Below are 14,048 nucleotides of genomic sequence, written 5' to 3' on the forward strand. Positions count from 1 at the left end.
GCAGCTTTAGCATTTAGATGTAATGTTGGTGATATGAAAGGAATGAGAAAGTTCAGCTGTAGTTGTCACCTCTATCACCAAACATTACTGGCTATTCTATCTGCCAGACTCTGCGAGGGTCTCAGGCTAGATCCAGAGGGGCTTGGACATAAGAAATGAGGAATGGCCCATCTCTCTGCACATTTGCCAAATATCCATCGTGCTCAGGTTTGGGGTTTTGGAGATGAGGAAGAATGAAAATGAACTTGAAGATATCATGTTATTCCTGTAAAAATAGTTCAGCAAGTAAGCACTGTCAGTCCTCAACCCTTTGCAAACCTTTAAAACATTCTGCCTGCCCAACTCCCAAGCTTTTTCCATTTTAAAATTGTTCTAGCTCATTATTTCCTGAAGCCCAGTTTTTGCATTCAGAGCCCTCTTGATGCTTTTCAGAGCGTTTGCTTCGAAAAAAGGCCTTGGCAGATCTTTTTGGCTGCCTTTGAATTCTGTCATGGCATGGCTTCAATCAAGAAAGTCTTTCCACAGGGAGGAAGGTTATCAGCACAAGTGATTATATGTACAAAACACTATGAACGCTTACTTGTAAGTGACTTGACATCAGGCAGATGGGAAAACCCAAAGCATAGGGTATGGAGGTATCGTTCATGAATAGCAGCTTAATGAGAGACTTCTTCCCTCCTCCGGGATTGAGATTTCTTTAGTTTGTAGTTCTTAGTTTTGACCATCACATTTCTGTGGCCATTCAGTATTACAGAATGAGCAACTGCTGACAGAAATACTCCTGGCATGCTGACTGGAGTATCTAGGGGGGATGTACTGAGCAGCTGCTATTCAGAACACGAGCTTTTGGGAAGGTTTTGAAGGAGGAACACTAAACCTGCTTGACAAATCAGTGTGTCACAACAGGCCACAGAGATGCTTTGAAATAAGATATGACAAGTTAAAACCTAAAGATGGACGAAACAAGCACAGAAATGAAAACCTTCTTTCTGCTTTGCAAATATAAATCCCCAGTGCATAACGCAAATTAAAAAAGCAGATTCAAATCCACTCTGTGCTCCTCCCTCCCCATCTTCAACTGCTCATGGTTCAAATAGAAAAACCGATACTTCTGTCAAACTCTGGCAGCTTTCTGGCATGAGACTGCCAACTAACCTTGTACGTTACAGGGACTAAGGGGATTGAATCATATCTGCATGCAGTGTGAGACTTTCAGACAGATATAGAGAACTTGCATTCATTTGAATGTACTTTTCCAAGTCAGAGAAGCACCAAGCACTCTTGAAGCTATCATCAGTAGCTTGTTATTTTGCAGAAATTCCCTGTTTATTCAGTCCTTCTGTAATATAAGATAGATAAAAAACCCCATTTTTTCCAAGACAGATGCACCTTTTCGCCATTTACCCACCAGTCTTGCAGATGCTTAAGCAATACACTCCTCTGTCAAAGAGCTGACCTGAAGATGCTGGGAACCTTCGCAATCTGGTTTCAAGCTTGTCAGCACTGGCCCAAAACAAAACAACTAACCCGACACAGGTTGACCCTGCTTCAAGTTGGGCTTGGACAATGCTGTCTCTGGAGAACCCAGCCAGCCTAAGTTTTTCTAGGATTTTAACACACATGGGGATGGTCAAGTCCTACTCAATGCAAGTACCACATTGACAAAGGCAGTGTCTTCAGGGGGTTATTGGCAATTACAAGCAATGGTAATGTTGTTCGTGACAGCTATTGGATTTTTAGGCACTATTAGTATCAGCCTCGTTACCTACTGAAAATCTGCTGTGTTCAGCCATCAGCTTTTCTGTGGGCAACCCTGGCCTCTTTGACCCTATGCTGTCCTGCAGCTATGGTTGTTGAAGTGACCTGGACCTTTGGGGCTCATTTGTGCCAAAACTCAGCTATGCCTTATTGATTATTTGTCTTGGAAGGAGGTTCCATGTGGATGATTAGCATGGACCGTTTTCTACATACTGTCTGAAGGCAAAACTAACTGAAATCCCACTGTCCCAAAGCCACAACTGTTGTGTTGTGGGGTTTTTTTTTCTTTTCTTTTTTCTTCTTTTTTTAATACTTTGTGTTGCCTTTCCTCCACTGACTGCATGGATGGTTGGGGAAATGCAAACCAGAGCCCTCCAGGGTGTATGCCCCGCTGGCTGAGCTAAGGAAGTGATGGCTGTTGCAGTAATGTTTTTCATTTTTCTCAGCATCATGCTGCACTCCAAGCTCTGCATCCTAAACACCCTTTGAAAGAGTGCCCTGAGCACCCCCGAATGTGCCCACAGCCTTTTTTCAGCCAAAGAAACAAACTTGACCTGGTAGGGCTGTAGAAACCTTGCCAAGTGAACATAGACCTGAACTTCAAAACAAGAGCTCTTCATCATAGCTCCCACTCTGTTGGATTTTTATCCTGTCAGCTCCCCAGCTACGCACTACACAACCTGCCTTTGTAATGCAGGAGATGCCCACAGCACTGCTAACGCTTATGATGCTTTTACTGCTCTCAGTTACCAGCCCAGGCTCCCAGACCAACACCAGCCCTGGTCTGAGGTCTTCCCCTCAAAACGTTTTAGTACTTCTGTTCGCATTGCTCCAGGACGTCCATGCACCCATCACTAACCAGACCACTCTTGTAACTGTCTGCTTTAATCACAGTAGGGATTGCTTCAGCTTCACAGAGGCAGATCAAGACCTTCCAAATCTTTAATGTAGCCACTGTAAATCTGTAAAAACCCAGATTCAGCCAATGAAGAGGTAAAACAAAGTAAGACTTCTTCCCCAAAGTAAAATTCGCTAGTTCTTAAGCACAAGGGGTTATCTGCATTAACATCCTGCACTTGTTTAATTCAGCCTTTTCATCTGACCACCTCTGTCAGTCATCCAAGGGGATCCTCTAATTACCACTAAAGAATCTTTCTCCTTCACTTGGCCATGCACATCCCAGGGTTTATATACCTAGGAATGAATGACAGAAACATAATTAAAAGATTTTTTTATTAAAAATCAACATATTTATACATTTGTACATTCCACATACTGCTGTATATGTTCGCCAACATAACCATTAAGTCAGAAAGCATTAACAGTACAAAATTCCATCTGAACAAATTTACTGCAGGGGAACTTCAGTTTCATAATCAATCAGACATTACAGAATGTCATTAACTTCTTTTCCCTTTAAAAGTAGCAGCACATTTAATTATCAGTGTTCACAAGGCATAAGCCCCAAAGTGTTTTACAGCAAGAGAAAAATTAATTAGTAAATACAGGCAAGAGGAGGAGAGCTCACAATGAAAATGTGTTAGCTGCTGCCTATTAAAAACAGCAGGATGTTAATAAAACACTTAGAGCTGAATAGAGACTGCAGCAAATGGGGAAGAGCAATAGAATAAAAGGTTACTTCTTGATACAATACTATAAAATAAAGCATTTTTTAATGTCATTCAGGATAGGAGTCCTGCAAAGCACAGGCATTGTTATAAAAATTCAGCAGTCAGGATAATGCTTGTGTGTTCAAACATGTAATGAAGGTCTGGAAGAACACATGTATACTCAATCCTTACCACCACCTTTCCACAGCTGACATCCGTAGGGTTTTGTGTAGTTGATGTAAATACAGTGACATTTTATTGAAGACAGATGTGCTCAGGAGTCCATCCAGAAGATTTAAACCCATGTCACTTAAGTGCTCAAAGAAAGACTGACATTTATCAGGTAACAAAGGTTGGGAAGTTTTTGGAGATTGGAAGCAGGGAGAGCCAAGAGTGAAGTTCTCATTGTAACCCAGACTCCAGTGCAGACCTGAGCCACCACAGTATGGGCTGCCTGAAGAAGTCAGTTCAGAGGCTGCTGTGGTGCTCTCTGTGTAACAAACCCCAATTGCTTATTTTCTGCAGACTTTGAGTATTCTGGGCAATTTTTTCTCACTAGTATTTTTTTCTTTTTTTGACTTGGAGAGTGGGAAAACTGCAAATGATGACATATACAGAGCACAGGTAATTTTTATGTAAGGAAGCGTGGAGATATGAGAAAGGGTTTAACAAGTGCTTTTTGTATGGATCAGCAACTCTAACGGAAGATGCTAAAAAAGTCAGAGCTGCAGTATTTCTGTAATTAGAGGTTACATGTTAAGCAAACATGCCTTAATATCTGCAAAAGCATCTGTGTGAGACTCATCTCATTTATCATGTCCCGAATCACAGGCACACTGCCACATTACAACAAAACAAACAAAAAAAACCCCTGCACTACTGTTTTGGTTTTCACACTTTTGAAGTTGGAGGAGCCTCATTTGGAAAAAAAACCAAAACAAACTGTGAGAGATGAATTACAAACACAAATAATTTAGCAAGAGCTAAATTAAGAAGAAATATTCTGACAATCTCCTCTCTCTAAGGGCAGGTTTAAGACACCGCATTTCCTAAATGGAGAGAAAAAGATTGCATCAAGCTGGAACTCCCAGAATGCACTTAATTTCCAAACTAGAAGGACGGTGAAAGGAATATTCCTCTTTCCTGCGTCTCCTCCTCTATGTATAGAGGAGTCAGCAATCAATAACCAGATTACCACTCATTCTCTCCTTGCTGCTGCAGCCATACCAGAAGAACTTACACAGTATCAATGCTGTCCCAGAACTTTAGGTATGTAAACCAAAACCAAGCAAACTGACAGTGCCTAAATGAAAGGAGGAATGAACTCAGGTTCTCCAATGTGAAGTTCTTCTACCCAAGGTGTGTTGTAGTTCCTACCTAAGGAAATTTGAAGGCAGAGCTTTCATAAATTTCCTGGTGATAAAGTACAGCATATCATGTGCCACTCTGATGAAGACTGATATCTCCTCTGGTCGAGTATCATCTCAAGTGCTCAAGTACTGTATGCACACTGGAAGAGCATCCTCCACCTGCCCCCATCCTGCTGAGCTCTTGCTCTACCTCAGGCTCACATGTGGGCTTTATCTTTTTGTTACCATAGGACTTCCATATTAGCTTATCTAAATGAGTTCTAGTATGAAATGTAACAAAGAAATGGGTAACGATGTATGCATCAAATGTCAAAATTTTTCCAGTCCACATTTCTGGAGTGCTAAAAGAATTAAATCCCCCAACTTTAATATTAATCACCTTTTTGGTCACCTATTATTGCGAATATGCTACCTTGCATTACTGTGATTTCTGTATTTGTTTTGTATGTACAATTATTGTTACTGCAGGATTTTAGCCAAAGTACAAATCTGAAAAACGTTGAATATTAATAAAGAATTTACTAATCTTTTACAGACATACCTTTTCATGCAATAACAATTAAGAACTTCCTTGTGGCCTGGAATGGTATGATCTCTATTCCATTGCAACACTAGTTGACAAGACTAAGTTCATCACTACCTAGTGGCTAGAATTAGTCTTAATCATGGAGAGTGGTCTTTGGCTTAGTACCTCCTTATTAGATAGGAGCAGAGCAGACTGAGGATGTGTGCAGCAAAAGAAAGTATTTCTTACGAATTGCATGCTGTACACAAAAGGCTTATCAGATCTTTGTAAAATCACTTCCTCTCTATCAGGATTTTGAGGACAGGGGACTACAAATTTGTCTGTCATCATTGCCCACTGTATACACAATGTTTGAAAACTATGAATACAAGATACAAAGAATTTGCTCATACCAGTGCCACAGAAGAATTTGTCTATTTTGAAGGGGCCTTTCACTAAACATTTCTTACATGTCTTAATAGAAAGCACTATGCTATTCCTTACTTGGATTTTATTTAATTTTTAAAACCCAACACAACTATACTGTTCTAATTCCAAACTCCGCAAAGAGAAAGATCCGAAGGTCTTTTGCCTTAAGAAAGAAATGGGTATTTTTTTTCCCCAGAATGTAATCTGTTTGCCCCTTCCTGGAGGCAGCACTATGCTTAAAAGGCTGTTTCATAAGGTAACCCTTCTGAAACAGGAGACCTCTTTCAAGACTGCATCTAGAAGATATCCCATTTTGCTGAAAGTCTCCACTCTGAGTTGCAATGCTGAAACAGTGAGCAGCTGTACTAACTCAACTGCATGCTAGTCAGTAAGCTTGGTATTTCTTAGAGCTTCACAGAATTAAAATAAATGCTTTGACTTTGAAATACTTTTATTTAAAGTCGCCATTTTTTAACTTCTCTTGTGGGAAGCTGCTTCTTTTAAACTGATTGCTTTAAAATGGTTAAATAGCAATGTGAATACTTATCAGGGAAGTTAGGGTAGTTTTGCTGGTTTTTTTGTTTTGTAGAATATAACAAATCCATTACCCCTGTAGTGCACCTTTATAGTTTTCTTCCCAATTATACCTTCTTTCCACGATTTTGACTGCACAAAGTCATACACAAGTTATAAAAACCTGTTCTTGTAGAATTCCCATCTGCCTAAGTTATGTTATAGCAAACATTTAGCACATAACCTGTACACTTTTGTATCAGGCACATCTTTAGCCTCCAAAAAAACTCTAGAATGATATAAGATCAATTTATTCAACTGTATGTACAGTATATTTGCATATTAATAAATAAATCAATATTAAAGTTAAGGTCTCTTCCCCCATATAAAAGTGACTACAATCTGACCAGATAATCTGACCTCCTTTTTCTTCCAAGCAGAGCCGTGTGACTGAGGCTATTAGTTTCCACTTAGTTTTTTTTACAGTAACTGTAGGAGTAGAAACCTAATGGACCAGTGCTTACACTTAAATCCTATATAGCAGAGGAGAGAGGGGAAGTACTGAAAAGTGCATCAAAAGCCAACGATTTGTAGAGCAAAAATCAAGTTCATAATGTGATCCTGGGGAAGAGAATCCAGCCCAAAAGAGGACATGCTGCAGCAAATGTTATAACCAACACACATTTTTATCTTGATAGTAAGCTGCATGATGCCAGTCTTGTCACATAATGTTCCAAGAATTCCAACTCCAATAGATGCCATCTCCACCTCTACAAACTTATCAACACCACGTTCAGTGCAAAGTGACATTTCTTAAAAAAACCTGTTTGCCTTGTTTCCGTAACATTCATCCTTACTGTGAAGAGAAGGCTCATTTTCATTAACTGTTTATTATTATATACAGTAGAGCCTATATTTGCACCTCTCCATTTCTGGTAGTGAATTTTCTTCTATCTACATTCATTAGAAATTAAAAAGATAAGTGGTGATATTTCATATTTACTGGAAGTCTTCCCATTAACCCAAAGACTAGCTGTTCATCTTGATTTATACCTAAAGTAGCTGCACTTTGTTCTTTTTTCCAACCCACTTTCAATGGGGTGTAAGTCCTGGGAACCAGTGGGACCAGAACATATTTCAAGTCTGATTGCTGGAGCTGGAAGAGTGATGAGTCATGTTTGAATTCAGATGTCTATTTGCAGCACAGTGTGTGTGCACCATACCCCCATTTGGGTATCTTACAAATACAGGCTCGCAGAAAGGATTTTGGCACACCTGACAGACCTTTTTGTCCGAAAGAAGAATTGGAGTTCCTCTTTGTTTAACCTAAAAAGAGGGAAAAAACCATCCAAATATGAGACTAACAAGAAAAGAAGCGAAATTACAAAGGCACGTAACTTCAACTGTACCAAATGGTCAAACCCGGTCAATGATAAAGGTAGTAGGAAAAGACAGGTTGAACTATTTAACTTGAATTCAGTTTCACATTCACTCATTTTCATGCTTCCTCTTAAGTACTGCTTTTTTTTTTTATTTTTCCCTTCTTATTTTTCTTCTTTGTTTGTTTAATAAAGAAAAGCACTCACACATTTAATGCAACTGAAAGCTTGAGGCAGCTTCCTAACAAGGTCACAGGACAGCTCCACACAAACTAAGCACTGATGCATTTTTATTCCAGACAGATTCTGCTGGATATACCATTGTTAGAACTAAATGGATTCAAGAATCTGCTGGGAGCTTTAAGCAACACAGTTCTAGCTAGGAATAGAAGAAAGTTTCACAAGTGAATTTATCACTAACAAAGCTACCAACAAGCTTCAATTAATACTAAGTGCTGAGTAAACTTTGTTGTAAGTTCTTGCAGGTCTCAATCCTAGTGAAAAAATGCTAACTCACATTTGTTAACAATTCTGCAAGAACTTTGTTAACCTGTAAATCCCAGATTCACTTTCATTCAGACAAAAAGTTCACCAAAGTTCCTCCTATTTCAAGGCTCCACCTTCCCTTTTGTTTTACAGAGAAAGCATAAAATCAAGTCTGAATCTAGTAGTCATGGCAAAAAAAAGCTAATAAATGCAGCAAGTATATATGTCAGGGACACAAAGACAGCTTTGGCCTAATTCACAGAATCATAGCATCGACTAGGCTGGAAAAGACCTTTAAGATCATCAAGTCCAACCTTTACGCCAGGACTGCCAAGTCCACCACTAAACCATGTCACCGAGGGCCTCATCTACACGTTTTTTGAACACTTTCAGGGACAACGATTCCACCACTGCCTTAGGCAGCCTGTTCCAATGCCTGATCACCCTCTCAGTGAAGACATTTTTCCTAATATTCAATCTAAACCTTCCCTGGCTCAGCTTGAGGCCGTTACCTCTTGTCCTATCACTTGTTACTTGGGAGAAGAGACCGATCCCCAACCTCAGAGTCTTCAAAATTCTTTTCTCATTATCACATATCAAAGGACTTAACTATAAAGCTTCTAAGCAACCTACCTTCTCGTGTTTGTAGATTAAGTTTTCAGCTTGTGCTAATCCAAGTGCAGCCTGAGTCATTCTTTTTGTATGAATGCTTTGCCTCACTGCTCCAGCCAGGAACGGAGAGAGGAGCTGCACTGACCAGCTGTCAGGCACCACCTGCAAAACTAGACCCGCATCAAACTCAGCAGCGTGGTTATTCAAGAGGTCCACAGCAGCCATGACTAGTGCACAATCTGAAGTGCCTGGATTTAGATACACTGACAGCAACATATGGAACAGCCTCTGTCTGTACTGCATGTCTCTGTTCTCAGAGTTCCATATACAGTATTCTTCAGCAGCATGGTAGTCCTTTAACTCGTGGACAAGGATATGCAAAGCCTTCTCGTGTTCTTCTAGTTTTCCATATAAAATTGCACTTTCCATATGAAGGTCTGTGCCCTGGATTTTGTCTGTTAAACAAGAAACAAGGCAATATTTACTCAGTGGAGTAGACGACTACTCCCTCTCACAGTCAATGCAAACAAGCCCACAGTCAAAACTCCTGCTATTTTTGCAGAGGTGCTGGCAGCTATAAAGAGGATAGATTTTTATAAATACAAGAATGCGTAGATGTATGGAAACATCCCACACAAAAGAGCACCACAAAATATGGGAAAAAGAAATTACTAAGTAACAGTTGTGAAACCAGTGCCACTCGCATCTTTTACATTCTAGCATGTCAGTCTTGCACATTTCTGCACACACTGCTACTATGTATGATAAACTAAGATGAAGCCCCAAACTTTTTAACCTCTGCTTCTCACATTATAGAAAATAACAAATAGTTTGAAGTCGACAGAGGACAAAGGTCAAATAGTACCTCGCTTTAAGAAAAGGACACAACAAACCCTTAATCCAGTCTGACAGTTCAAAGGTGAAGTGTCAGCAACAGGCGGCAACACGTGAGTTCATCTGGCATTTCAAGATAAACTAGAAAATCCTCTACTTATAGTAAAGGTGATAAAGATTTGGCATAGGCCTCTGTAAAAAATATGGAAATACAATGTTTTTCTCCCCAAAATATTTTGGTTATCAAGGAGGAACACAGTAGTGTGCACTGATCTCACCTTCACGTAAGATAAGAATTGTCATGTAAGAAATCCTGTGTTTTGAAGTACATGGATTTCAGAAGTATAATCCATGTTATAACTCTTGCCTTTAAAAAATTTGGTTAAAAATTAAAAGATGAAAAAGAGCAAGAGTTTCAATGATGCTGTTATACTGATACATTATCCGTCACAATGTTTTGTTGCCTGGAAAAGCAAGGGGACATGAAACATTGGTAAATTATTTCAGTTGTTACTCAGCTATTTTTATTTCCACATCCACTGGATTTTTCCACGGAATTTCAGAAAAACATTTCAGATCTTTCAGTACAATAACAGGTCACTTCTCCTTCATCCACTGTTGCAGTGGACGAAACATTAAAAATTAGGCATTGTAAGCATTAGCTAAGGAAAAAAATTAGCTCAATTGTTTCTTGCCTTATACCAACAGTAAAGCACACATTGCAATTTTGACTTAAAAAGATGCTTGTGCTTTTGACTGGCATGAACCCCAGCTTCCGCAGTGAGAGTGGGTGATAGACAACAAACAAGTCCTTGGTGATCAGATTCCTCAAAGCTTTGTTTCAGTTCACTGAGACAGGCCGCTTAGACAAATTTGTAAGTCCTCCATTTGCAAAAGACTGTCACAAGTTACATGCTCATCATGGAGAAGAAACTGACTATAAATTAAGAAGAAAATTGCATGAAGATATTGTTTCTAGCTAGTTACAGTATTCTGTCGTTGGTGCAGTGACAAATTTACCATTGTACCTCATGAACTATGGGAGACCAAAGACAACACTAACAGATATCTAACAGCTTTCTAAATTAGCTTGTGTCTGTTAGAAATACAGCTGGTAAACCTATCAACCCAGCACACCCAGAAACCTCAGATCTTTTAGCTTTCTATCCTTACAAGGACTTAATTTTGTTTCCTGCTGGAACTGACACAGAGCATTTATAATAGACGACATGTATCTTACCCAAAATAAAGTGAATTCTATAAAGATCAGATTTCTGAAGAAGACTGCGTAGTTTAAGCAGCAGTTCAGTTGTTTCTGTACAATTATCTGTGGTCACAGATTTTAGCTGAAGTATTGCCTCCAAGTACAAGATAGCTAGATGAGTATGGTACTTTTCCTTCTATAGATGAAAAGAAATAAGTTATCTTACTTTAAAAACACAATCCCTTCTCCCCACCAGTAACAGTGATGAATATTTAAACATAGAAAAAGATATTTTATTTAATTTTATTTATTTATTGAATTACTCAAAGTCTTTTGCTCATGCAGATAGACAACTTATTCAGACCAGCTTCACAAAATACACTATACCTATAGTATAGGATTCTCTATTTCACTAATACAGCTATTTCCTAAATGTAGATATGAAATATCTTATTCCTGACCCCCTCTTCACCTTTGAAAAACAAGCTCTATAAATAGCTTTTCTTGTGCAAAAATTATTTCCTTTCAAAAGTTCACCTAATGAAAGTCAATGCTCTTTCTCCTCTGAATACAAGTGCGATCTCCACTGTGTCTTCTCCTTTTGTTTCCCATGTAAAATGAGTAACTTTGATCTAATTAATTCTTCCTCATATTCAGGTATGTTCTTTGACCTTTTCTATTTCTGCAATAATATTTGAGAAAGCCACCAGAGGTAGACAAGCACTCTGAAGGTACAGTGCTTTTTGTGTTATTCACTTCCCAAGATTCATCAAAACAAGTTATGATTTGACTGTTTGAAACATTCTCACTAAAGCATTCATAATAAAGCTAGGACTTTCTAAAAGACCAAATGAATTTATAACCCAGCCTTTACTAGCAGGTAAATTTAATTATAAATTATTTTTATTACAAATAGTCTACAAGGCCCTATGCTTGACTCAAAAAGTTAATTTAAAAACATTCATTACATAGGAAACTAGTACATTAATCCATCATGATGTCACACACCTTGAGATATCTGCAATCGCAACAGAGGGAGACCATTGATCTAGAATGTGTATTTGAAGAAAGTAAATTAGTGAACTGGTCATCAGTTCTGCTGAGTTCTTTCAATGTTCATTTCCTTGCTTTATTTGCAGGTTTAAGTAACTTCCCCTCTGCTTAAAATGTCTCATATTCAAGTACCAAAATGTTTGGCTGCTTCTATATGGTGCTTAAAAACCCAAAGGCAGAATACACTGTCACTTATGACTTCTGAACACATCTTTTGACATTCAACATCTAGAGTGGTCCAAAATTCTACAATGAGAGGTGCATGATTTAATTTTATCATTAATTGCTCAAAATTCTCCAGAAGGATAGAATAAAACATACCTACTAGTAAAAGACTGAATCAGCAAGTTTAGTATATTGCTGCCACAGTGCAATAGGATTAGCAGTTACTCAATCATTTTTCTATGATCTTACCAGATGGAAGTTTGAACCTCATTGGTGAAACACAAAAGCATGCAATAATCAGATATTAAAAAAACCACAAAAAACCAAAAAACAAACCCAAAACACCACCAAACCCAAACCTCTGAGGGGAGGTAAGCAACTGTCTTGCCATCACGAGAGATTAAAAGTTAAAAATAATGCAGTTATCTGTTTCTCATCTTCTACTTTAATCTTAAAACCACTCCTACCCTACCCTGCGCACATCCGAAAACCTTCAGATTATGCTTACTGCTTCTAGACTATGGCTTTTTTCAGAGTTGTTCATCATAGTCTAGATTCCGAATCTTATGCCTACTTTAAAGTATTCTTGTGGGACTCACCTCTATCTTCCTTTCCAGTACAAGATGTTCTAGATATTTAATACGTGCTTTAGGATATTTGTTAAGGCAACTGATGATATCATCTGGATTAATGTTGTTTTTCTCCTGTTCTTCCAAAGGCCTTTTAGTGAAAATCTGTACACCAACCTAGAAAGAATTGCATTTAGCGGCAACCATTTTATTACCTTTTTATTTAAATACTTATTTAATAGCACTAACAGATTAGTTAGCACAACATTCAGGAAGATAACACAAAGCCCTGCTCAACAGCACCACGATTACACTAATCAGGAGTGACTGAGATCATGATAAACTCCATCTCCAATACCTGAATTCATAGTCTATACATTATCCAGCCTATAAACCTTGTGTTGGGCACAAAAAGTACTGAACAGATCTGCATAACAGCAGAATGAGAGACTTTGGCCTTTGCAGCAAGAAAGTGCAAGTTAGAGACCAGAATGCTCACAGCCTTATCAAATGTGATTATATATACAGAGCACAAGACTTCTATTATGACTAAAACAGAAGTTCGGAAACTTGTCATTGCATGTAATAACTGAGCTTTAAACTAAAACAAATCAGGTTGTGACAAGTTCCAGCAGCACAGGTTGTCTGATACAGCAACAGGCATCCCATTTAACAGCATACCACACTAATGGACGCTACAAAGTTACTTTTTTAATTCTGGTGGATTAAGTTAATTCTTGTAGCAATAAGGTTTCATGTTGAATGAAAGCTATTTATTCCACATCCCAGTGTACACAGATATGACCTACCCCTGGAATCCTTTCAAAAAAAAAACCCCAAACCAGCAGCAACAGTTAACCTATTAAATAGTTTTCTCTCTCCCCCCCAAATTTGCAAATTTTAAGATTTGAAAATTATTTTGCCTAATATGAAGACAAAATGAAGACGTGCTGTATCTTTCATTGTAGAGAATCAGCTAAACTTTGATTTCAAGAGAAAAAAAAGGCAATTATCACTAGCAGTTGTTAACAGAGGGACTTAAAAGAATTAAAAAACCTGGAAGTTTTCTTCTGTTGATCACTATTTAAAAGGCATTAAATATTCTACCAAAACGGTCCAAATAGCTATCAAGATGGAACAATGTTACTGAACACTCAAACAGCACTGCAGAGAAATAGTGATGTTCTGTGAGAAGTACACCAATTACAAACCTCTTCATTTTTCTGTAAAACCCACTCAAAGTATTTCCACACTAGATCTTGGTCTGAGCAGAATGTAAGGAAGTCTACTATATATTCATAGAGATCTGAACGTGTAGCGTCTTCAATGTCTCCATCAACTATTTTCACCCATAACTGCAACAAAAACACACACAGATTAAAGTGCTTAAAACATGTACGAGCTCTTCCAACTCAAAATTTATGTAAGGTACTACAAGACTTAGTATTAGGTACCGGTACTTGTGGAATTAGAAAGAGCTCCTAGGAACACCAACTGCAAGGGACCTCATTGGTCACTAAATTTATGCCATCACAGGCTTCTCTTGCAACTGGCATATTGA

The 14,048-nt window shown here is 38.4% G+C and overlaps 1 protein-coding gene across 3 annotated transcripts in view; it reads right to left on the reverse strand.

The window, feature by feature from the left end:
* Positions 1-5,053: 5,053 nt before the first annotated feature.
* The window catches only part of TGFBRAP1 (transforming growth factor beta receptor associated protein 1), a 33,971-nt gene continuing 24,976 nt past the window's right edge, over positions 5,054-14,048 (reverse strand). For all 3 annotated transcript variants that reach the window (XM_030476342.1, XM_030476343.1, XM_030476344.1), the window contains exons 8-12: positions 13,699-13,842; positions 12,518-12,664; positions 10,737-10,896; positions 8,684-9,117; positions 5,054-7,511 (exon numbers count right to left, since the gene is read on the reverse strand). In XM_030476342.1, coding sequence (XP_030332202.1) covers positions 7,323-7,511; positions 8,684-9,117; positions 10,737-10,896; positions 12,518-12,664; positions 13,699-13,842 — 1,074 coding nt within the window. In that variant the 3' untranslated portion in view covers positions 5,054-7,322. The remainder of the gene's footprint in view (positions 7,512-8,683; positions 9,118-10,736; positions 10,897-12,517; positions 12,665-13,698; positions 13,843-14,048) is intronic.

Source organism: Strigops habroptila, chromosome 2, assembly GCF_004027225.2.
Source record: "Strigops habroptila isolate Jane chromosome 2, bStrHab1.2.pri, whole genome shotgun sequence".
NCBI lineage: Eukaryota > Metazoa > Chordata > Aves > Psittaciformes > Psittacidae > Strigops > Strigops habroptila.